Raw genomic sequence first — 26,675 nt, 5'->3', positions numbered from 1 at the left:
TGTATACAGCAACAACGAGAATATGTGTTGATCAGCTGTGATGGACTTGGCTTTTTCAACAATGAAATGATAGACTGGTGACAAAAAGTGCCATACACATTCAGAGAGAGAACTATGGAGACTGAATGTAGGTCAAATATAGTATTTTCACCTCTTGTTTTGATGGTGGTGTTTGTTTCTTTTTTCCATTCACTTGTTTTGTTTTGTTTTTTCATTTTGATCTGCTTTTTTTTGCACTACATGAGTAATATGGAAATATGTTTAGAAGAACTGTACATAGTTAAACCTATATCAAATTGCTTGCTGTGTAGGGGAAAGAAGATGGAAAAAAATTTGGAAAGGTGAATATTGAAAACTTTTTGTATGTATTTGGAAAAATAGAATACTATTAAAAATACTTGTTGGATTGGAGAAGATTTTTGAGAGTCCCTTAGACAGCAAGGAGGTCAAATTAGTCAATACTTTAAGAAATTAGTTCAGACTATTCACTGGAAGGTTAAATACTGAAGCTGAAGCTTAAATACTTTGGTTATATAATTGGAAAATGGAACTTAATGGAAAAGACCCCGATATTGGAAAAGATTGAAAGCAAAAAGAGAAGAGAACAGCAGAGGATGAAGTGATAGATAGTGTCCTTTTTATTCTTCTGGCTTTGATGACAATATAGAAGGAGATATTATAGTTCTAGTGATATGGTTTCCACAAATAAACTCAGGAAAACTTTCATAATTCTTCCTGAATTAGATAACCACTTCTCTCCTTCCTCTCTTGAAACAGTGCTATATCCTATCAACAAGATTTTGGTCTGTTTCTTAGAGTGTAATTTTGGGGGACAACTAAAGAAAAGGCATTTAACTAAATCATTATAGTAGCTTTATTTATTCAGAAGGGCCAGGATTTTTTTCCTATAGTGTATTGGTTCTATGTGTTACAGATTCATAGGACAGAGAAAGATCAACTGTAATTTCATTGTCATAAAATTTCCCAGAAGATTTTCATATATTGCAGAAAGTGCATATATTGCTTTCTATACAACTTAACATCTTAGAAAGTTTTCTAGATCTCTTAAAATCTTAGAGCAAGACATAACGATCTTCCTTTTCTTTAAAGTCAACTCTCTATTCATTGAACAATACTCTTTTTCTTATAGGTTTCTTATAGTGTTTCAATCTAACTTTGTTACCTATATATATTTCCATAGGCAGATTTCTGCATGAATAAAAACAATGAAGTGGGCTGTGCCTCTAGCAACAATAAGTTGTGTATGATTTTTAATACATATATAATAGAAATTGGACTAACATTCAAGTGGCTAGCTAGCAAGCTAGCAAAATTATTGCAAGAATTATGAAGTTTAAATTATGAAATCACTTGACTATAGTGCCTATATTTGACTTTGTGTTTGATGAAACTGGAGATACAAATACAAACAAAACAAAACAAAACAAAACAAAGACAAACAAACAAACAAAAAAAAACAGGCCTTGTCTTCAAGGAGCTTACAGAAAATACATACATAATATAAATAAAAGACAATCTGGTGATTGGAAGGAGGGATGGTCACAATATGACTAAGATAAGAGGTAGTCCTTGAGTAGAGTTTTGAAGGAAGTTTAGGATTCTAGAAAAATGAAGAAGAGAAGAGAGTACACACTTCAACTATGGAAGCAGCAAAGGCACAAAGCTACATACTTTATATGTCTTTTGAAAGTCATTTGAGTTTGAATTTTTAACTTTGGCAAGAATATGGGAGGTTATACCTAAAAAGGTATATTTCACAGGTCTTTTGAAAAAAGGGATTTAAATTTATTAAGTATATTGAAATAGCCCAGGCAATAAAATTCAAGACAGCCGCAATGAGGAAGATTTAGGATTTATTTGGTACGGAGCTCAGGATGGGAATGGTCAAAATTCCGTGCTTTACCGAACTAAAGACAGTCTTATAAACGTTTCTTTTGTTCAGCTTATTGCATTGGAATCTGTGATTAGCATTTTACAACAGGAGGGTGGGAGCAAGTATTAGATCAATCTTGAGCACCACCTGAGCACCACCTACCTGGAACAGATAACCTTAAGGGCATTGTTGACCCGATCTTTTGAAATACAAAAGAGATCCCCAATTTAACTAAGCAAACTTTCTTCTACTGGCCCGAGGTGGAAAGAAGGGATTTGTCCATTTCACTATTAATGCATTATGTTCAGAAAAACATGAATTATATTGCAGGAATTTTAACACAAATATCAGTATATAAATCATTATTAATTCACAAATATTGTTAGCTCAATCAGATGATTACTTTTTATAAAAACATAAATCTTTCTTTTAATTTAAAAATTTCCCCTTCCTTTCACGCTCCTCCTGAAGAAATTACAGAAATATAAAAGATCTTATAACAAATATGCATACTTAAACAAAACAAAACTCCATAACAACTCAGTGTGAAAATGTATGTCTTTTTCTGCATATTGAGTCCTTTATCTCTGTCATGAGGTAGGTCAGATACTTCATCAAGCCACAAGAAACCTAAAATGTAGAGGCCCATCATTTTGTATAGCACAGTATATTTTCATAGTACAATTCATTTAACCATGATAGGCATCTACATTCTCTCTCCTTCTCCCTCCCCCACCCCCCCCCCCCACCCCGGGCAATTCTTAGCTATCACAAAAAGTTCTAGAAATATTTTGGTGTGTATGGAAACTTTCTTCTTATCAATGATGGGTAGAAGCCCACTGATAGAGTCTCTGTTCAGAGAGCATAGTTTTTTTTACATATTTTCAAATAGCTTTTCAGAATCGTCCAAAAATTTCAAATGTTTTCTAGGACTTTCTATTTTTAGATATTCACCTGAAGAATAAAACACTTGTCAGTATGCTAAGAATAGTCAGCTACATGAAGTTTGCTCCTTTCCAAGGAAGAAAATTTTAGCCCTTAGAATAGTCTTCCCTAGCAGAAGATGGGGACTTTTTTTAATGATTAATGTTTCCGATAAAGGCCACTCTTTTCTAAAATTGACTCAAATTTATAAGATGTAAGCCATTGCCCAATTAATAAGTGGTCAAAAGATATGAACAGAGAATTTTCAGGTTAAGGAATTAAAGTTATTTCTATCGTATAAAAAGTGCTCTAAATCACTGTTGATTAAAGAAATGAAAAACAAGACATCTCTGAAGTGTCACTTCACACTTCTCAGATTGGTTAAGAGAACAGGAAAAAAAATAATGATAAATGTTGGAGGAGATGTGGGAAAACTGGGACACTACCATATTTTTGGTGGAATTGTGAAATAATCCAGCCCTTTTGGAGAGCATTTTGAAACTATGCCCAAAGAGCTATCAAACTGTGCATACCCTTTGATCCATCAGTGTCTATACTGGGCTTATATCCCAAAGAGATCATAAAAAGGGGAAAAGGACCCACATATGCAAAAATCTTTGTAGAGCCCTCTTTGGGGTATCAAGGAACAGGAAATTGAGTGGATGCCCATCAATTGGGGCATGGCTGAATAAGTTATGATATATGAATGTAATTGATTATTATTGTTCTTTGAGAAATGATGAACAGGCTGATTTCAGAAAAGTCTGGAAAGACACATACATGAGCTGATGCTAAGTGAAGTGAATAGAACCAAGACAACATTGTACACAGCAACAACAAAATTCTGTGAATCATCTCTGATGGGCCTGGTTCTTTGCACCAGTGAGGTGATTCAAGGAAATTCCAATAGATTTGGAATGCAAAGTGCCACCCATATCCAGAGTGAGAACTATAGAGACAGAATGTGGATTAGAACATAGTATTTTCATCTTTTTTTGTGGTTTGTTTGCTTGTTTCTTTCTCGTGGTTCTCCCCCCCCCCCCATCTTATTTTTTTTTTGTGTGCAAGTATGCCGAATATGGAATTATGTTTAGAAGAATTGTACATGTTTATGCTTCCTAACTAGGGAAAGGATAGAGAATAGACAGAGGGAGAAAAATTTGAAATACAAAGTTGTGCAGAGGTGAATATTGAAAGCTATCTTTGCATGTATTTTGGGGAAAATGATATTAAAAATAACATATATATATATATATATATATATATATATATATATACATACATACACACACACATACACATACATACGTATATAAGTAGGTACATAAATTGACACGTCTTCCCTTCAACCTGAGTGCCCAGTATTCCCAATATTGTTAGGTGGCTATTTCCTCTTGGGCATATTATTGTTTCAGTAGAATCAATGAGCACTCCAGAAAGTTGTTGTTTAGTCATCTCAGTTGTGTCCCAGTCTTTGTGACCCCATTTGGGAATTTCTTGGCAACATGGAAAAGTGGTTTGCCATTTCCTTCTCCATCTCATTTTGCAGATGAGGAACTGAGGCAAACAGGATTAATTAATTTTTCCAAGGTATCTGAGGCCAGATTTATCTTTAATGATAAATTTCCCTGATTCTAAACACAGTGCTTTATCCACTCACTATACCACCTCGCTGCTGCTAATTTAGTTTTTTACTTTGTAGTTTCAGTCACTCAATTTAGAAAATCATTAATTAATAAATTCAATCAGGAGCAGTTGAACTCAGAGGTTATCAGGTCTTTAGTAGATTTCATTTATACTAACTAAACTCAAGACTGGTTTGTAAACCAAAACTCTAATAAGTGTATTAATTTACATTGAGAAACATAACTTCCCTAGTGACCTGGAATACTTTTGTTAGCTAGTCAGTACGCTCTTTCTCAGTAGGGAAACTAATGTGGAAACCATATGATAGAAATCCCAAATTAAAAATTGAGGTCTAAATGGTTCAAGTTAGTTCTTCAGGATCACATAAGTGTTAAATGTTAAGTAAAAAAATTCAGAATTTGAACCTAGGTCCTCTATAAATTTGGTATGTGTTGTGGTTCTGTAGGCTGCCTTTCTGATAACTAATAGATTCTACTTAAATTTATATTTCTTTCTCAATCTAAAGATCTGTTTTGTTAATATCTGCTATCTGCCTAGATATTATTTTGTCATGTGGATTTTTTCTTACTTCAGGAGTAGTAATAAATTGTGCTTTTGTTAGTCATCTGTTTCCTAAGATTAAAGGTTAGTTTTTCAACTCTTCATTTGGAGTATTAAAAACTTTACTCTGAGTTATCAAAACATTGGTTCGGAATCTCCAATCAGTTCTTACTCTAGTACTTGAACCAAGCTTTTTGAATGCTGTGACAATAGAACAAAAGATACTACTAAGCTTGATGAAAGTATGTGTAACTTTGTGGATCTGCTGAGGAGCCAAGTCAGAGGCTTATCAGATGGATTCAGTATAATGACAGTAATACAAAGGAAAACAACTACAAAACATTTAAGAGCTTGGATTTATATAGTGATCAGTTATGGCTGTCACAGAAATGTGACAGAACAAAGGTGCAGACAGGGCAGGTAGGTGTCACAGGGGATAGAGCATCAGCCCTGAAGTCAGGAGGACCAGAGTTCAAATTTGGCCTCAGATATTTAACACTTTCTAGCTGTGTGACCCTGGGCAAGTCACTTAACCCCAGTTGCCTTAGCAAAAAAGAAAAAAGAATAAAGATGAAGAGTGAGACTTAAGTCAGTATTTTGATTTGTTTTGCTTAACTAGACATTAGAAGGGAAGGCTTCTAGGGAAGATTCCCAAGAGGTTACATACAAACAAAAAAGAGAATCAGCAAAATATTTTTAAAATATGCAAAAAAAAAAAGTTCTGAAAAGTACACAGAACAGCTAAGCACTTTTTTTTTATTATTGTTAAATTTAATAAACATTTTAAAAGGCTATATGTAACAAAAGTTTACAATTTTATATATACTCTTTTGGGGAGTCAAAGAAAAGCATTAGGACAGCTAATCATTGGGCCATCATAAATTACTCTGCAATTATGTTTCTGCTTAGTTCCATTTTGCAAAAGGAAAAAGTCCTTTAAAATCCAGCTCCACAAATTTCTTCACTTTGATCTGATTTTATCTTATACAATTTCAAATGGTTCAGACTCTATAGTTCTGAAAATCCAGACCTATAAATTTTAAAAAGTCCTCTTCCCCAAATTCTCATCATTAGTGGTTGCAATAATCATATGCAATATTGGCTTCTTGCTTTTATCATTTTACTTATGGGAAGAAAAAGATACAGTTAAGAGTCCCAGAAACTGAAAAACATTATGAATGGGACTGATTGGATGAACTTTTCTCAAGAAATCCAAAATAGGCCTAAGTCACATGATCTTTATTCCCAGAGCTGGAAGGTCAGACCCTCAGTCAGTGAAGTTACAAGAAGTGATGTGACCTACAGGAAGCAGACACTATCCAATGAAAAGGCTTGGATCATTTCCTATTTAGCTGGATGTTCAAAGTCCACCTAGTTGGATGGAGCATATGGTGGGAGTGGGATGCCTTCAGGGTATGCTGGGCCTATCCTTGCCTCTGTTAAAGAAATCCTTTTTCTTTGTACCTGGAGGTGTCTCTGATTAGTTAATTTGGGAAAGGAGGGTCTAGCACCTATCCCACACAATTATTTTGCAGATTTATCTTTTTATAATGCGCTTAACTTACTTAAAAGTTCTAAAGTAAAATCAACACCAATTCAGTAAGAATTTATCTAACAAACAGAATAAAACATGTTAAAATAGTTAGCAAAATCCTGGAAATCACTATTTTTGCATTTGAACTAAAAAAGGTTTAATCTTTTCAGAATATGAGATGAAGAATACTTAATATGTAAACTAGGGTCATTTCAGATGCTTAGGAATGCTGTATAATTGCTTTTCTATTCTTTGCCTTAAGAAGAGAGAATTTATTTGAAAAAGAAAGTAAATATGATTTTTTTTAAAGTATACTCTGGTAATATATGCACTGTCTTCAGGTCTTTTTAATGTGTATTTAATTTAATTTATTTTTTATAGTCTATAAAACTACAATGAATATAAGTTTTGTGGATTACATTCATGGCCTGTAGCCTCAACTATTAATAAATAATGTAGTTATCTTGAGAAAATAAATAAAAATTTTTGTCAGTCAATTAGGAATAAATGAATGTTAAAATATTAAATGCTTACTATATGTCAGAGATTGTATTTTATATTGGGAATATATGTGGAAATCAAGAGCATTCTTCCTCTAAAGGAGTTTATATTTGTGTGCTATAATCACATAAAGAAGGGTTTCTACCACAGGTTGGGTGGCAGGAACTCATTTTCCTTAGGATGCTTTGGTAGCTCTAAAGCATTTTCTGAGGGTCTGGAGGGCACAGTGGCAGATAATAAATGCAGTAGTTCTCCATTTTACCACAAAGGTTTAATTAATAAATCTCTGTTCATCCACATAGGAACATGATTCTATGGACGCAAGTATCCAGCCCAAAAGCAAATAAATCCATTTTTGCCTTAGTTTTGAAAACCTATTTCCAAACTTGATTTTGAAACTCAAGTTCTAGTGATTTCAGGAATAATGTTTTTGAGTAACTCCTTTCTCTAAAGTTACTGGTGATCTTTTAATTATCAAATCTAATAGTCTTTTCTCAATCCTCATCCTTTTTTTACTTCTCTTTTCCTTTATAGTCTTCTCTCTAGGTTTTCATGACATTGCTCTCTTCTGGCTCTCTTCTTGCCAATTTGACCACTCCATCTCAGTCTCCTTTTCTAAATTTCATTTAAGTCAGAACTGCTAACCATGGGTATCTTCCAGGAAGCTCACTCCTGGGCTCTCTTCTTCTCCCTGTATTCTATTTCCTTTAATGATCTCATTGGCTCCCATTGATTCATCTATCATCCTTTTCTATGCTCAAATTCTCAAATCTACTTAATCCCTCTGTAACATACCCCTGAACTCCAGTCTCTCATCTTTAATTATGTATTGGACATTTCAGACTGGGTGTCTCAAAGACATCTTAAACTCATCATTTTTAATACAGAATTTTTTATCTTTCCTCAAATCTTTAATGCTGTTGAGTATATCAGCATCATTCTAATCACCCAGCCTTGTAGGTTTATCCTTGGCACTTCTCTCATGCCCATATCCAATTAATTGTTAAATTTTCTTGATTCTACCTTTGTAACATCTTTCCTGTGCTAACCCTTCTTACCTCTGACACCTTTACCACTCCAGGGTAGACCCTCATTGTCTAAAACTTGGATTGCTGCAAAAGCCTTCCAAGTCTCTCTGCCCCAAGTCGCTCCCTCCTCAGTCTATCATCCTCTTTGCTTTAAAAGTGATCTTACTAAAGCACATATCTGACCTCATCACCCTCCCTCTGTCCCACTCAGTAAATTCCAGTGACTCTTTCTCACCTCCATGAACAAATATAGAAACTTGTGTTTGGCTTTTGAATCCTTCCATAACTTAGTCCCTATCTCTCCAATTTTCTTATATCTTTTCACCACTCTCCTCTCTCTGTGACTCATCATCCTATCAAATTAACTCTCTGATCCAGAGGCACTGGTATTCTGGCTATTCACCTGTCTAGACATTTTAGTAAATATCAGAAACGGAATTTAAATCTAGGTATCTTGATTCCAAAACCAATGCTCTTTCTGTCAGAGAACACTACGTCTTTTTTTTTTTTTTAATGTCTATTACTGGTTTATCAATAGCCTCATACCTATCATTGTTATTGCTTAATGGCCTTTGGTATTCTCCTCCCCTTTCTCCCCCCACAAAAATAATCCTTTCCAAGTTTGTATTTTCAGTGATCAACTAAATGTGATACTTGATGAAACTTTTGGTTGAAAATGGGTCATGAGAAAGAAAGAACGCAGGGAATCTCAGTCCTGTAGAGGCACAAAAAGTACTTAAAAGGAAAGTTAGATCTAAGACTTTCTTTTAGTGTGAGGGAAAGTGAGTTTGGCATATGGAAAGATTAAACTTTGCAAAGACTCCAGACCAAACTCTCGTGACTGATGCTGTTTTAGAGATAAAAAAGGTAATCAAAGAGAGAAAAAAAATTTAAAACTTGATTTAGTGGTGGAAAAGTAATACAATCAGTCATTTATGTGAATTGCTTACTATTTTTGACAAATAACTATGTATAAAAAGCTGTTAAATACATTCAACAAAATTTGTTTCTTAAATGTCTCTTTTAGGCCAGGGACTGTGCTAAATGCAAGAAATACAAAGACAAAACTAAAATAGTCTTTGACTTAAAGAAGCTTACATTGAAATGATTGGAGGAGTAGAGAGACAACTTGTGTACTAATATATAAATTATAAAGTATATACAAAGTATTTTGGCATTAGAAAACATAACATTAATAATTAGAGGATTAGAAAAGCTTAACATAATAAAATGTGTCAAATGGCATATGGAAGCCTTAAAGTAAAAGATGATATTTTCTTTATTATTGGCCTCTTTGGGCTTTTAGTGAAGTCTGTAGTAATGCTTTTAAATAATAGCAGAATATGCCAAATTTCAGTTGAACTTCCAATGAAAATAACTTTTCTTCTCCATCCAAATTTATAGTTCTACCCCCACAGAACCCCTCTTCTTTTCTAATCTATCTCTGGATTTAATTGAGATTCACAAATCTTAGCTGTAGAACTTTAGGACCTTTACTACTAAGGATTTAGTGTGGAGCATGTGGTTAAAAAAAGAAAACAAGGATTCTATGATATGGAAGTGAGGTAAAACATTCCAGGTGTATGGAGACAGCTTGGGCAGGAGCACAGTCAGGTGATTGAAGGTGCTAAAAGAGAAAGGTCAAATAGTCCAATTTGGCTTGAATTAAGAGTAACTAAAAAACAAGTATCATTAAGGCCTTTCATGTGCTAGGTGCTGTGCTGAGAATATAAAGACAAAAAAAGAAAGCATTTCTGCTCTCAAGGAACTTAATGTTGTATAAGAAAAGACATCATATAATTGGGAGTCTATTTATATACTATTCTATAATCTATGTATTTCTGTCTTCTCCAGAAACTAGTATGAGATACTTCATTAAAAATATTGCTAGGATCTAAGTAAAATTACACCCATTTCATTTCCTTCCTCTACTAGTTATTAAGCTATTACTGTGGGTAATTATTAGACCAATACTACAAAATGTAAGGATCAAATAAAATAATATTTGGTTTAAAAAAAAAGACACAGCACAATGACTGGTACATAGTGGTCCCATATAAATGCTTCTTTTCTTTCCTTTCTTTTCTTAGTAGTAAACATGTCAAAAAGGGAAAAAGACTTTTATCTCAAAGTAATATGTGATTTGCTCAGTCTCACACAGCTAGTAAGTGCTAAATGTCTGAGATTGGATTTGAACTTCAGTCTACCTAACTCCAGGGATAGGTGCTCTATCCACTGGGCCTTTTAACTGCAGCAGGGAAAAGGACTTTAAATGCCAAACTGAGGAGTTTGTATTTTATTGGCAATAGGGAGCTCCTGATGGTTCTTGAGACAGAGAGTTGTATAATCAGTCTTCTATTTTAGCAGTAACATTGTCGAAGTCTGTTTTATTTAATTATAACATTAAAGCTTATATTAAGCCTTGTTTTTTGTGGTTATCTGTTTATATATTAAAAATATTAAAAAGAAACAATTCTATTAACCATGGAAACTGAAGAGCGAAGCATTCAGTTTGAGAAGTGTTATAAAGGAATGTCATTATCTATCAAAGGAGAAGGAAATCCGTATTGACAAGTTAATAAATGATTTGTAGGAAAAATTAGGTAAATTTAAGAGAACATAATGTCATAGAATTTAATAGAGTTGAATTTTGGAAAGGAGAAAGGTAGTTATGCAATAAAAGAATTAAAAAGGATTTTAGATATAATCTAGTCAATCTTCTGCCTTCTTCAAATTTAATAGATGATGAGGAAACTGAGGTTCATGGAAGTTAATTGACTGCTCCACTGTCAAACAAAAAAGAAATAGCGAGAGCAAACACTTGAGCACAATCTCTTGACTCCTGCCTCATTAAATCATGTTGCTGCTATCGTATAATTAAATGCAACATAGTTGAAGACTTAATAAAATCATTGGATTTGGCCACCATATTTGGAAACCTTAGAAGGATTACTTTGAGTACTGTATGAAGGAAAAAAAATGTAAGATTACAAGGTTATGGGAAAAATTGATGAGAAATTCAACTTTGTTAGAAGAAGTAGCAAGGTGTTGGGTAAATTTGATTAGTTTGCCTTTAAAAAAAATGCAAGAACTTTTAATAAGTAGCAGGTAGAGAGGTTAAGGAGAGAGTAAAGAAGCCAAGATTCAAGGGAGTCCTTTATAAGATAAAATCCATACATATCACCTGGCCTTTGAGGATCACTATGATAAGAATTCATTTTACAACATTAATGTTTTACTGTTTTAATTCAAGTCCTTATTATCATTTATATTCCAATCCAGAGCTACTTTGTATTGTATTTAGTAAACATTTATTGAGTATCTCTTCTGTGCCAGGCATTATGATAAGTTCTGGGGATATCAAAAAAAGGCAAAAGACAGTCCCTGCCTTCATACCTTGTCTATTGGAGACAACAACAACTAGGTAAAAACAACTTGGGTACTAGATAATTTGGAAATAATCAATGAAGGGAAAACAACAGAAATAAAAGGATAAAAAAGTCTTTGTATAAATGGTAGGATTTAGGCTGGGATTTGAAGGAAGTCTGGGAAGCCTGGAGACAGAGAGAAGGAACAGTGAGTATTCTAGGTATGAACAGCTAGGGAAAATGCCTGGAATTTGCTTAACTTTGCTTAATTCTTCCCTCTAGTAGATGCAGATATCCTTGAGCATAAGCAGAGATTGCATCATTTTTCATATTTGTATTTTTAGTGGATGGCACAGAGTAGCCACTTCATAAATATAATGTTGAATTAAAAGTGTTAGGAAAACAATTTGAGTAGGTTTTTACAGGGAGGGAAAAGAAAGGATAAAGAGCATGAATAAATGCTTATTGAACTGAATGGATAAAGGGTTAATTTTAGAAAGGGGAGAAGGTCTCTCTTATGTCACTGGAGAAAAGGATGAAAAGATAGTAGCTCAGACAAGATTATGTTTAGATGGAAAGAAAGAAGTTTATGTCAAATGACCTTATCTAGGTAAAATATGCTGTAAGATTATCAGCAGTTAGATCTTATAAGAGAAACTGTCAAATGCTATTTTATTTCTTTTTATTTCAGGATGCAAATGAAGATCCTGGAGAAGATGTGGCTCTTCTCTCAGTCAGTTTCGAGGATACAGAAGCTACTCAGGTGTTCCCAAAATTATACTTGTCACCACGCATTGAACAGTAAGTACCAGTGCACTTGATTGTTAACTCCTTCTTATTGTTGTCCTGAAGGTAGCATTATTGAACTCTTTTTTACTTGTATTGATTTAAATGAACTATTTAAATTATCCTTTCTCTATAATTGATGCTTATTTGCTTGAAAATGAACGGTATTGGGAGTTTGGAGTAGAGAGAGTTCAAAATTACAGTGATAGTTTGGTGAATATTATAGTTGGACAATTTGAGACCAGGAATAATGCCTTTAGTTGGATAATTTGAAAGAGACATAGTGCCTTTATAGAAAAGGAGTGATGTAATACAGAAATTAATGTAGTAGGTTAACATTGTAAGAAATAAACATCTTACCAAGGATTCCACTGACTTGTCAATAACTCCAGGAAAGATTTTATGTTCTCACAAGAGTTGGTGTCTAAGCTATAGGGCACACTTTTAAAGGACAAAAGCACTGTCTTGAAATGCAAGTCTCTCTCTATTTTCCCTATTGACTGGGTACTACAGAGGTTGCAGTCTATCTGAACCTTCTAATTCATCCCTAATTACATTTCCCCTTGGCGTTCATCTTATTTCAATATGTATGCACCCCTTCTGGATCTACTAATAGATGGCTTTCTTCTATAAGTTTTATTTTTTTGTTCCACATCAGCATAACCTTTGGGTTTCATTTCTTAGGTTTCAGTTTGATTTCTCTAAAAAATTTTTTTTAATATTAACTCTGTGGAGTTTAAACCTTCACCAAGTTCTCATTCATTATGCTGAACAGCTAGGTGGCACAATAGATAGAGAAAGATTTGTCTTCCTGAGTTCAAATCCAACCCAGACACTAGTTATGGACTTTAACAAATTACTTAACCTTATTTGCCTCAGTTTTTCATCATCTGTAAAATGTGATGGAGGAAGAAATGGCAAAGCACTACAGTATTTTTGCCAAGGACGTCAAATGAAATCATGCAAAGTGGTACAGACCTGAAAAATGACTGAACAACATCATGCTGCTTTTCTACATAATAAATCAGTATTAGAGCACCTTAAACTTATACATCTTAGTGTAGCAGAAAAAACACTGAATCATAAATTATGGAATCACAAAATATTAGTTGAGAGGGAACTTGGAGATCATCTTATCAAGTTCATACTTGATCAATAATTTCTATTACATTCTCAGTAAATGATAGTCCAGCATATATTTGGAAACTTCCAGAGAATCTACTTCCTCTTCAAACAGTTCACTTTTGCATGAAGAACTTATTGTTAATTAGTTTTTAAGCTCATTGTTGACCTTTAAATGTGCTTTTTATCTATGGTTCATCTTTCTGTCCTCTGGAGAACAAATCTAATACTTCTTCCCTGTGATAGCCTTTTAGGTACTTGAATAAAGGTATCATTTATTACTTGTATGTTGCTGCTACAGTCATTTTTCAATTGTATTCAACTCTTTGGGGCTCCATTTGGGGGTTTCCAATACAGATACTGGAATGGTTTGTCATTTCCTTCTCCATCTCATTTTACAGATGAAGAAACTGAGGCAAACAGGGTTAAATGATTTACCCAGGGTCACATAGCTAATAAGTGTCTAAGGTCATTTTTGAACTCAGAAAGATAAGTTTTCCTGATTTTACATCTGGCACTCTATCCATTGTGCCATCTAATTGTCCTTACTTGTCCTCATACTCATTATGACCTGATTGACTACTTGACATTCTCCATTTTATCAATAATTTTTCTAACATATGTAGCACTCAGAATTAAACACAGTCTTCCCATTTCTTTTTTTTTTAATTTGACATCTTTGTTTATTCTTATCCCAGAAACTGGTGTCTTTGGGTTTGTTAAACACTAGATTATTAAAGTTATTGGCTGTTTTGTCCTTTGAATCTAACCTATTCCATTGATCAACTAGTCTATTTCTTAGCCAATACCAGATGGTTTTGGTAACTGCTGCTTTATAATATAATTTTAGATCTGGTACAGCTAGGCCACCTTCATTTGATTTTTTTTCATTAATTCCCTTGAAATTCTTGACCTTTTGTTTTTTCATATGAACTTTGTTGTTATTTTTTCTAGGTCATCAAAATAGTTTTTTGGGAGTCTGATTGGTATAGTGCTAAATAAATAGATTAGTTTAGGTAGTACTGTCATCTTTATTATATTTGCTTGCTCAATCCAAGAGCATTTAATATTTTTCCAGTTGGTTAGATCAGACTTAATTTGTGTGGAAAGTGTTTTATAGTTTTGCTCATAAAGTTTCTGATTTTCCCTTGGCAGATAGATTCCTAAATATTTTATACAATCAGTAGTTACTTTAAATGGAATTTCTTTTTGTAACTCTAACTGTTGGGTTTTGTTAGTGATATATAAGAATGCTAATGACTTATGTGTGTTTATTTTATATCCTGCAACTTTGCTGAAGGTGTAGATTGTTTCTAATAACTTTTTGGTAGAATCTCTGGGGTTTTCTAAGTATACCATCATATCATCAGCAAAGAGTGATAATTTGGTTTCCTCATTCCCTTTTCTTATTCCTTTAATCTCTTTCTCAACTCTTATTGCCAAAGCTAGCATTTCTAATACAATATTAAATAGTAACGGTGATAGTGGGCAACCTTGTTTTACTCCTGATCTTATTGGGAATGGTTGTAGCTTGTCCCCATTACATATAATGCTTACTGCTGGTTTTAAATAGATGCTACTGATTATTTTAAGGAAAAGTCCATTTATTCCTATTTTCTCAAGAGTTTTTAATAGGAATGGATGTTGGATTTTATCAAATGCTTTTTCTGCATCTATTGAGATGATCATATGGTTTTTGTTAATTTGATTATTAATATGGCCAATTGTATTGATAGTTTTCCTAATATTGAACCAGCCCTGCATTCCTGGTATAAATCCTACTTGATCATGATGTATTATCCTGGGGATGATTTTCTGTAGTCTTTTTTACTAATATCTTATTTAAGATTTTAGCATCAATATTCATTAGGGAGATTGGTCTATAATTTTCTTTCTCTGTTTTCAACCTACCTGGTTTAGGTATCAGTACCATGTCTGTGTCATAAAAGAAGTTTGGTAGGACTCCTTCATTCCCTATTTTTTCAAATAGTTTATAAAGTATTGGGGCTAATTGTTCTTTGAATGTTTGGTAGAATTCACATGTAAATCCATCTGGTCCCGGGGATTTTTTTTTAGGGAGTTGATTAATAGCTTGTTCTATTTCTTTTTCTGAAATGGGACTATTTAAGCAATTTACTTCCTCCTCTGATAATCTGGGAAGCCTATATTTTTGGAGGTAGTCATGCATTTCACTTAGGTTATCAAATTTATTGGCATAAAGTTGGGCAGAGTAACCCCTTATTATTTCTTTAATTTCCTCTTCATCAGTGGTAAGTTCTCCTTTTTTCATTTTTAAGACTGCCAATTTGATTTCCCTCTCTCCTTTTTCTAATCAGATTTACCAAAGGTTTATCAATTTTATTGGTTTTTTCATAAAACCAACTCTTAGTTTTATTTATTAGTTCAATAGTCTTTTTACTTTCTATATTATTAATTTCTCCTTTTAATTTTAGAATTTCAAGTTTAGTAATTGATTGGGGGTTTTTAATTTGGTCTTTTTCTCACTTTTTAAGTTCCAGCTCAATTAATTGATCTTCTCTTTTTCTATTTTATTCAAGTAAGCCTCTAAGGATATAAAATTTCCCCTTATTACTGCTTTGGCTGCATCCCATAAATTTTGGTATGATGTCTCATTGTTGTCATTATCTTGAGTGAAATTATTAATTGTGTCTATAATTTGCTGTTTCACCCACTCATTCTTTAAGATGAGATTATTTAGTTTCCAATTACTTTTTGGTCTATTTACACCTAACTTTTTGTTCAATGTAGTTTTTATTGCATTGTGATCTGAAAAGAAACCATTTACTATTTCTGCCTTCCTGCATTTAATTTTGAGGTCTTTATGTCCTAATATATGGTCAATTTTTGTGTAGGTTCCATGAACTGCTGAGAAGAAAGTATACTCCTTTCTGTCACCATTCAGTTTTCTCCAGAGATCTATCATACCTAATTTTTCTAATATTCTATTTACTTCTTTAATTTCTTTCTTATTTGTTTTGTGATTTGATTTATCTAAATCTGAGAGTGCAAGATTGAGATCTCCCACTATTATAGTTTTGCTGTCTATTTCTTCTTGCAACTCTCTTAGCTTCTCTTTAAGGAAGTTCGATGCTATACCACTTGGTGCTTATATGTTTAATACTGATATTGCTTCATTGTCTATAGTACCCTTAAGCAAGATATAGTTTCCTTCCTTATCTCTTTTAATTAGATCAATCTTTGCTGTTGCTTGATTTGAGATAAGGATGGCTACCCCTGCTTTTTTGACTTCACCTGAAGCATAATAGATTCTGCTCCAGCCTTTTACCTTTAGTCTATATGCATCTCCCTGTTTTAAATGTGTTTCCTGTAAACAACAGATTGTAGGATTCTGACTTTTGATCCAGTCTGCTATCCGCCTCCTCTTTATGGGAGAGTTCATCCCATTCACATTTGCGGTTAAAATAACCAATTCTGCATTTTCTGCCATTCTAGTATCCCCAGATTATACTTTTCTTTTTCTTGCCCTCCTTCCCTTCTTCCCTATTGGTCCCACTAACATCGCACAGCTCTCCCTCTTTAGTATCCCTTCCTCCTCCCTTTGAATCCCTTCCCCTTTCTTGTACCCTTCCCTTATTACTCTTTTTCCTTCTCCCTTTTCCTCTCCTACTTTTTAATGAAGTGAGAGAAGAATCTGTGTAAAACAAATATGTCAGTTGTTTCCTCTTTGAACCAACTCTGATGAGAATAGGATTCACACAATGTTCCTCCCCCTCTCTAAGTTCCCTCATATATGATAGGTTTCCTTTGTCGCATGTAGTTTCCCTCTTTTTATCTCCTTTCTTCCCTTTTTCTGACGCTATCCCCTTTCCATTTCTACTTCCCTTTTTTATGTTATATCGGTAAAATCAAATTATACATATGGTTTTTATGTATATTCACAACAGAAATACAGTTCTCAAGAGTTCCTTTTACCTTTTTCTACTTCTCTTGATTCCTGTTGTTGAAGATCAAATTTTTTGTTTAAGTCTGGTTTTTTCCTTAGAAACAGATGGAATTCTTCTATTTCATTAAATGTCCATCTTCTTCCGTGGAAAAAAATACTCAGCTCAGCTGGATAGTTTATTCTTGGCTGCATTCCAAGTTCTTTTGCCTTTCGGAATATCTGATTCCAGGCCCTTCGATCCTTTAATGTTGAGGCAGCCAGATCTTGCATGACCCTTATTGTTGCATCTCGGTATTTGAACTGTTTTTTTCCTGGCTGCTTGTAAAATTTTTTCTTTAGTCTGGAAATTCTGAAGTTTGGCCACAATATTCCTTGGAGTCTTTATTTTAGGGTCTTTTTCAGAAGGTGTTCGATGAATTCTTTCAACGCCTATTTTCCCTTCCGGTTCTATTACTTCTGGGCAGTTCGCTTTGATGATTTCCTGTAAAATAGTATCTAGGCTTTTTTTTTTCATCATAATTTTCTGGTAGTCCGATGATCCTCAGGTTATCTCTCCTAGATCTATTTTCCAGGTCTGTTGTTTTTCCAAGTAAATATTTGACATTTTTTTCCAATCTTTCATTTTTTTGGTTTTGCTTGACTGATTCTTGATGTCTCAATGAATCAGTCATTTCTATTTGTTCAGTTCTAATTTTTAGTGAGTTATTTTCTTCATTAGCTTTTTTTACTTCTTTTTCTATATGTCCAATTGAGTTGCTTTGCTCTATGGAATTTTTTTCCATTTCACTAATTTTTTTTTTTTTTTTGTGAGTCATTTTCTTTTTCCAATTCGCAAACTCTTGTTTTTTACCTTTTCAAATTCACATTCAAATTTTTCTTTTAGTGAGTTATGTGTCTTTCCCCATTTCTCTTCTAGCTCTCTTTTAAGGTTTTTAATAGTCTCTTCTAGGAGAGCCTTTTGTATTGGAGACCAACAATCGTCTGGAGACTGTCTGCTATTAGTCTCTTCAGGGTTGAAAAGCTGTTCTCTTTCTGTGTAGAAGCTATCAATCGTTCTCTTGATATTTTTACTCATTTTGTTAAAGCCTGTAAGGTCTGCCTTCAGAGCCAGGAGGTTACCAGCTTCCTCTGCAGAGCAGTGAAAAGTGTATGGAAGGGTAGCTGTCCTGCCATCCGGCTACAAAAAGCAGCAAGGTACTGGAGTGCTCTGGGAAAGAGTTCCCCACCCGGCTGTAACTCAGGCCTGCAGGGCCAGGATGGGAAAGTGCCTTTCAAAGAACCTTAGCTGTGTGAGATAACGACTGCCCTGGGGCTAGACACTTAGCAGTGAGAGTTTCACTGCCCCAAGCCAAACCCTGCCCTGGAGCTGTGGGTATTAGCAGCTGTGCAGTGAATGGATTTGCAGGGACAGGAAGTATCTGCTCAAGAAGCTCAGTCAGCTGGGGGGTTCTATTGCCCCAGGTTGAGCCCCCCACTGTGCCGATTAGAGGCTGCCCAGGCTGTGTCCCCTTGCCCTGCAGATTAGTAACTGCCCCCACAAAAGCCCCGAAGTGCCGGATGTGGCCACAGGGCTATGGTAAAGTCTGCCTGAGTCACTTCCGGGTTTGAGGGGTTACAGCCAGATCTCCTTAGGTTCTGGCGTTTTTTAGAGGACCCTCTGTTTTAGGCTTTAATTTCTCTGCCATTTTACTGCTTTGTAGTCAAGGCAGAGCAGTTAGTCTATAGCAGAGTCGTCTCTATAACTTCTCTAGCCACAGAGATCACCCCCGCCCCTGGTCTGCTCAGGACGCTAGTCTCTTGCTGCCTGTGCTAGTCTGTTCCTGGCCCCTCAGGACAAACCTTTCCTGGCGAGCTTCCAGATCATCTTCTGCTGGTAAATTGTGTGCTTCTAATCTTCATGAATTTAAGCAGGGAAAGCTATTTTTGAGGCTGAATTTAATAGTTGGTTATGAGGGGAATGAGAGGAGCTTAGAAAGTCACGTGTGCCTGCTCCGCCATCTTGGCTCCGCCCCTATCACTACTATTTTCCCATCTAGACTTAAAAAAAAATTAAATTGTTATCTCTATCTTAACAATAATAGACCTTTAATGATAAAGTTGCCTTTATGAATCTTTGTTTTAAAAACAAACCAAAAAAAAAAAAAAAACTAACACAATGAAAACTTGTATGCACTTTGTTTCCCTGTCCACCCTCTTCTATCCTCTATATCTTTATGCTTTTTTCTTTGAGACTCTCAAATTATCTCTCTGATCATCATCTCTCTGCCCTAATCTTATTTCCCTTCTTTAGTTCTCCCATAACCATGTTATATATACCAATCTGGGAAGGTGGAAGAAGGTCTTTCTAGTTCCCTACCTTCCCATATGAAAAAGGAGAAAAATCTGCTCTTTCCAAAAGACTTGCACTGACTGTGGAGACTAAATTCTCCTCAACTGGGTCAATCCCTTTAAATTGAACATCTGGCAGAAAATGTGGGCAGGAAGTCCCTGTGTATTTTGTGATTCTTTGAGACTGAAATGTTTTTATATTCCTGAAGCCTTCTCTTTTTGCCCAGGACAACGTAGTAGTTCTTAATGTGTCTCTGTAGCCCATTACATATTTTAGATGCAGATGAGAGTATAAAATTATTTTAGATGCAAATGAGGGTATAAAGTTCAATAGAGAAAGCCTCATCCAAGAAGGAGCTCATGTACTCAATGCACAGGAAAACATTTATATTTCAGACATATATTTGTTTTCCCACTAACGAAAATCAGTCAATCTCATTACAGAATGAAGACATTATTTGATTTTAAAAGAAAAAAAATTACCATTGATGAATTCTGCAAACAGAGCTTCTCTCTCTCTTTCTCCTTCCCTCTGTCCTTCTTTCCTTCCTTCCTTCCCTCCCTCCCTCTCCTCTTTCTCTTCCTTCCTTCCTTCCATATTAAGAGGGAAGAAAGCAATTAAATTCTACAGTACTTAAATTTTCCACTTAGCAGAAAAGCTTTAATTGATAGTTACATGACCAAAGGTGGCACTAAGCATTCCCTGCCCTGCCCTTCCTCTCAGACTTGGCAATTTCTGCATTGAATCCAAAGGTTAAATGATCACTAGAGACTATCCAGTCTTTTCTCTACAGAAATGTAGGCTTCCATTTCTTGATTGAGCTGCCTTGATAGGGAGTGGCCTGAAGAAAACCAGCTATGTGATTCTATCCTATATTGTACCCATCCCAAGGATAAAAAGATTTATGCCCTGAAGCAATCCAGGTGGCATCTTTCATCAGGCCAATATTTGTTGTGTTATAAAACAGCTTTGGAAATAAGTACTAAATATTTCAAATGATCACAAAAATGATCATTAACTAATACTGTTTATGCCTGTGATACCTATTTCTGATATGGCCAGAGTATTAATGCGTGGTGAGCTTTTTCTTCTCAAAACGCAGCCAGGTGATAAAAGTTCAGATCTTTTATTATCTCCAATATAGCCCGGTTAGCTTAGAGGCCTATCTCTCTGCTTGGTTCCAAGAGCTCTCTCCGAATGTTGCCAAATCCAAAGGTCTGGTCCTTCAGCCTCTGCCTCTGCTTTCTTCAGCCTCCAGCCAGCTCCACTCTTCATGTCATGCCAGTGAAATCTCGACTTGTAGCTTCTTCACTCTGAAGAACTTCTTTGACTGGCCCATTGAAGCTCTATTTTTGCTCCTTCAAGAGAGGGATTGTGGGTTTTCTCCCATAGTGCTCTCTGGCCCAAAGAGCTTCAAGGGAGGTGTGAACTCATTGAACTCCAATGAGTAAAGGTGTGAACACAAGCCTTGTATTAATTAGTTCTACTTAGTACCTTGTTTCAGGTTCTGCCCAAAACATCTTCTTGTAAGATTAGATCAACTCTAATTAGTTAGCAGTTAGTAAGGATTCCAACATCTCCCCTTTCTTTTGTTTTGGAACATAGGATGGTCATGACCTCCCTGATTTCTCAAGGAGGTGAGAACCCCACCTAAAAGGTGATCACGCCTTCCCTGACATCTCAGGGAGATGAAAACACCAAAGGAAATAGGAAATCAAATCAGATTAGTGGGTTTCTGAAGGGGTACACATAAATCCATCAATATGGGAGGCATTATACATAATTTACATAAGCACATAGCAATATAACACAGGCTAGTAGTAATGTAACTACATGAATCAACCTGAAGATTTACACATGTCCATAAGTCCTAGAAATAGTCCATAAGCAATCCATTGTCCATTAGTTCATGTGCCAGGAATCTAATAATTCTTTTTTTTTTAAATTTTTATTTAATAATTACTTTACATTGACACTCATTTCTGTTCCGATTTTTTGTTTCCCCTCCCTCCCTCCACCCCCTCCCCTAGATGGCAAGCAGTCCTTTATATGTTGGATATGTTGCAGTATATCCTAGATACAATATATGTTTGCAGAACCGAACAGTTTTCTTGTTGCATAGGGAGAATTGGATTCAGAAGGTATAAATAACCCGGAAGAAAAACAAAAATGCAGATAGTTCACATTCGTTTCCCAGTGTTCTTTCTTTGGGTGTAGGTGCTTTTGTCCGTCATTTATCAATTGAAACTCAGGTCTCTTTGTCAAAGAAATCCACTTCCATCAGAATACATCCTCATACAATATCGCTGTCAAAGTGTATAATGATCTCCTGGTTCTGCTCATTTCACTTAGCATCAGTTCATGTAAGTCTCGCCAGTCCTCTCTGTATTCATCCTGCTGGTCATTTCTTACAGAACAATAATATTCCATAACATTCATATACCACAATTTACCCAGCCATTCTCCAATTGATGGGCATCCATTCATTTTCCAGTTTCTGGCCACTACAAACAGGGCTGCTACAAACATTTTGGCACATACAGGTCCCTTTCCCTTCTTTAGTATTTCTTTGGGATATAAGCCCAATAGAAACACTGCTGGATCAAAGGGTATGCACAATTTGATAATTTTTGGGGCATAATTCTCTAATAATTCTTGTAAGCTCTGAAGTACTGCAAAAGGTCTCATCAACAATTTTTCATCTCAGGGAACCCAATAATTCTTGCTGGTTTTTCAAGAACTAAAACAGTTTCATCTTGTGTTAGGAAATCCAATGATTCCTGAAGATTTTAAAGTCTTTTTAACAGTCTCCTTGTCAGCCATTTGATTCTTTCTCCATCTGTGGAAATATAAGCAGATCCTCTTCCCCAAGCAGTTAATCTAATTTCCTTCTATTTACCAAATTTGGGATTTCTCCTCATCATCTGGTAATTACATTGGAGCTGTTTGCACTGGATATTGCCTTGTTGTCTTAAAAGGCCTGTATTCTTCCCAACTGTAATCCTGATTGCTTTTCTGTTGGTTGATGACATCAGAGTTCTGAATTTCTAAAGGCTCTCTGGGTGTAACCTCAGCTGCTATCATGCCCCACCTGTCCTTTGATTGATACTTTGGAGCTGGGCCTTGCCTCTCCTTCCTCTGGGTCAATATACATTTAGAGGCCCAGTGAAAGCCTTGGTTACATTTTGGACATGGGGTTTTGGGTTTTCTCTCACCCTGTCTTCTCATTGTATCTCTGTATCTACATTGGGCTCTTAGATGTCCAATTTTTCCACATTGAAAACATTGACGAGTTTCTCTAGAATTCCTTTGCCAAGAAGGACCCTGTCTTCCCATGTTCATCATAGTTTGGGTATAATAAGCATTTGTGTCCACTGTGGCACAGTGTCTTATGATCTCCTCTAAAGGAGCATCTTTGTTTAGCCCCCATATAATTCTTTTGCAAACCTCATTGGCATTTTCCTTAGCCAAATGTCTAGTCATTATTTCTGTTGCTGCATTATCTCCAATGGTTCTTATTACAGCTGTTTGTAAACGTCCCACAAAATCTGCAAAAGGTTCATTGGGACCTTGCTCTATTTTTGTGAAAGCATTATTTCCATCTTTCTGTCCAGGGAGGGAATTCCAAGCTTTTATTGCAGCCTTAGAAATTTGCTCATATACTGTTATGGGATAATAAATCTGTTCTGAACTCTCTGCATACTGACTTTGACCAGCTAGTTGGTCAAAAGTGATTTATCCTGTTTGCCTATTGTGTTGGGCTTGAATCCTACATAATTCATGAAACTCTGAAAGCCACAATAAATTTTGTCCTGGTTCAAGACATGTTTTAGCGATGGATTTCCAGTCATTTGGGGTTAAGATTTCATAAGACAAATTATCCAGTAACATCTTCACATAAGATGATGTAGCCCCATAAAGAGTGCAACCCTTTTTCAAATCTTTAATTTTTCCCAAATTAAAAGGAGTGTATTTTCTCTTTTTTTGACCTGAGGAGTTGAGCTCTTCAATCACAGGATATGCATTTATAAAATCAGATATATCTTCTCCTTCATTTTTTGCTTTAATTAATGCTTTTTCTAATCTTGTCAAATTCTGCTTTACAGGAGAAGCTGACTGTGTTTCTGTCTCTCTCCCTCCCCCTTATTCCACCCATGAAGGGTTAATTGCGGGGGGAGGGTAATGAGATGTGGAATCACCTAATTCCTCCTGCTGTGAAGTATCATACTCAGAATTGTAATTAACTCCATTCTCATCTGATTCGTCCTCCTTTTCACCTAGTAAAGTTGGCACTTCTTCCTCCTGTACTTTCCTTTTCTTCATTCTATCACTTAAATAACTTCTTATAGCCAATTGTATTACACTATATGTATTAATTATGTCTTTGGAAATTGAGTCAGGTCCATTTCTATTATAAAAAAGATCCTCTCTTTCTAATGTCCACAGCATTGAGTTTGAATTAGATCTGTAGCATTCACCCAGTTTTTCTCCAATTAATTTCCATTCATCTAAATCTAATTCCTTTTCTGTAGAAAACCAAGGACATATGTATTTAACAATTTCTAAAAGTTCAGTGATCTGCTCCAAAATTATAATTAAACCTTGACTTTCCATAATTTTGACAATGCTCTCTAAACATTTTCCTTGAACAGAAACAGGCTGTTTTCTAAATATCTGTCCCATCTTAGGTGAAATTCTACTTTAACTCTTCTAAAAAAATTTCTTTGTTGCACTCACCCTAATTTCTGGGTTGAAGAGTCTTTTCCACTGGATCAGGATCAAAGGCTTTTCCACTTGAATCAGGATCGTAACTTTTCCACTGAAATCCACTGAGGGGTCTGTTAGCCCCACGTTGGGTGCCAAAATGTTGGTGAGCTTTTTCTTCTCAAAACGCAGCCAGGTGATAAAAGTTCAGATCTTTTATTATCTCCAATATACCCGGTTAGCTTAGAGGCCTATCTCTCTGCTTGGTTCCAAGAGCTCCCTCCGAATGTCGCCAAATCCAAAGGTCTGGTCCTTCAGCCTCTGCCTCTGCTTTCTTCAGCCTCCAGCCAGCTCCACTCTTCACGTCATTCAGGTGAAATCTCGACTTGTAGCTTCTTCACTCTGAAGAACTTCTTTGACTGGCCCATTGAAGCTCTATTTATGCTCCTTTAAGAGAGGGATTGTGGGTTTTCTCCCATAGTGCTCTCTGGCCCCAAGAGCTTCAAGGGAGGTGTGAACTCATTGAACTCCAATGAGTAAAGGTGTGAACACAAGCCTTGTATTAATTAGTTCTACTTAGTACCTTGTTTCAGGTTCTGCCCAAAACATCTTCTTGTAAGATTAGATCAACTCTAATTAGTTAGCAGTTAGTAAGGATTCCAACATTAATGCTAATTTTTTTTTTTTTTTTTGGCCTGTCTTCCTTTATATCATGTATGCCATCACACACATACAAGGTGATTTTAACCATGGAAAACAACCAATGTGCTAATTAATAATAGTTACCAAGACACATTTCCCCCCAAAGTTTAAATTCCTTCGTTGGAAGGTAGAGGAAATAAGAAGAAAGGAAAAAAGTGAAAATTAGGAATCAGCTGAGATTCATAAGAAATTTGCTTAATGAATATTTTTTGATTTATGAAAATTATTGTAAAGCTACAAAGGAAGAGAAAAGGCCAAGTGTTCAAGAAAATAACAAATTTGAGGGAAGAAAATGGAAGGGGAAAAAATTAAAATGGATAGAAGAAACAATAGAATATTTAGACACCAGTTCTGTATTTCTAGAGCAATAAGAATATGGAGAATTTGTGGAACATTGTTTTACTCATTTTAACAAATGCTACTCTAGTAACAAATGCTACTACTATGAATCACTGTTTTAAATTACTTCTTGACCAATAGAAGTAAGTTTCACCGATCCATGTATATTTTTCTCCAAATCCCAACTGCTTATATTTTTTGCAATAATTGGTCATATTCTAGGTTTACTCTTTAGCCACAAGGTGAGCTCTTTCCTTTGGTTTAGCTAACTTTAAAACTTAGATCTTAATCCTTATTTAATATCTCTCTTTTTGTGTGGAAGGGATGAAATCAGGGTATACCCAGCTTTCTGAAACTATTTGGAAACTTATCTTTGGAGCTTGCAGGCCATAGACCTTTCATTCAAGGTTCCATATTCATGGTGGGGTAGAACTAATTTTGAACTGTCAAAATTAAAATGTTTAGAGTAAGTGGATCTACTTAATATCATTGCCCAAGAAGATATCAGTATTATATGAAGAAAAGAACACTATTTTGGGGGTGAAAAGACCTGGCTTTGAGTACTGATGGTATATGAATTCACATGCTTCCTTAGTCAAATAACTTGATTTTTCTGAATTTTTAGTCGCTCATCTGTAAAACAGGGAGCATGGATTAGATGTTTCTAAGATTTCTTGAAGCTCTAACATTTGTTTCTAGATTTTCATCTTGCCTTTGCTGCTTATACATTAGGCATATCAGCTAATCCTTTTCAGTCTCAATTTATTCAAAAATCTGTAAAAAGAAAGGATTGGACCAGATAACTTCTGGGTTCCCTTCTTGCTCTGGATTTTTGATCGTGTGATCTCATTACTTAGATAGAGGTGAAGAAAATGTCATTGGTTCATAAGATTTAGAGTTGAAATGAAAACTTAAGAGATCATCTTGTTCTAAGTCCTCATATAACAGATGGGGAAACCAAGGCTCAAAGAAGATAAGTGATATATAGTCAAGGTCATATATGTTGTAAGTAGCAGAACTATGATTAAGAATAATGTCCTTTAATTTTAACAGTTCTAATATCATCCAAAATACCTTTTTCTTTTCTTTTCTTTTTTTTTAAGCTAAGTGACTAAAGGTCATCTTGTTTCTTTGCCACATCTTGCAAAGTCTTGTAGGTATGGAACTATATATCTTTAGAATGATTTATCAGCCAAGTCTTGGACATAGTGCATAAGTATTAAAATCAGGTGAATTCATAATAAAATAGGAATGGCACAGGTTCTCAAAAGATTGTTTGTAGTATCCAAAATCCAATATAAAATAATAGAGATATCAAAGAACCAAAGCTGC

The 26,675-nt window shown here is 35.1% G+C and overlaps 1 protein-coding gene across 2 annotated transcripts in view; it reads left to right on the top strand.

The window, feature by feature from the left end:
* Positions 1–26,675, top strand: part of BABAM2 (BRISC and BRCA1 A complex member 2) — a 561,272-nt gene that overhangs the window by 261,782 nt on the left and 272,815 nt on the right. For both annotated transcript variants that reach the window (XM_051976228.1, XM_051976227.1), the window contains one exon: positions 12,128–12,237. In XM_051976228.1, coding sequence (XP_051832188.1) covers positions 12,128–12,237 — 110 coding nt within the window. The remainder of the gene's footprint in view (positions 1–12,127; positions 12,238–26,675) is intronic.

Source organism: Antechinus flavipes, chromosome 2 (assembly GCF_016432865.1).
Source record: "Antechinus flavipes isolate AdamAnt ecotype Samford, QLD, Australia chromosome 2, AdamAnt_v2, whole genome shotgun sequence".
NCBI lineage: Eukaryota > Metazoa > Chordata > Mammalia > Dasyuromorphia > Dasyuridae > Antechinus > Antechinus flavipes.
The sequence above is the reverse complement of the archived record's forward strand: the minus strand, read 5'-3'. Positions and strand labels throughout refer to the sequence as shown.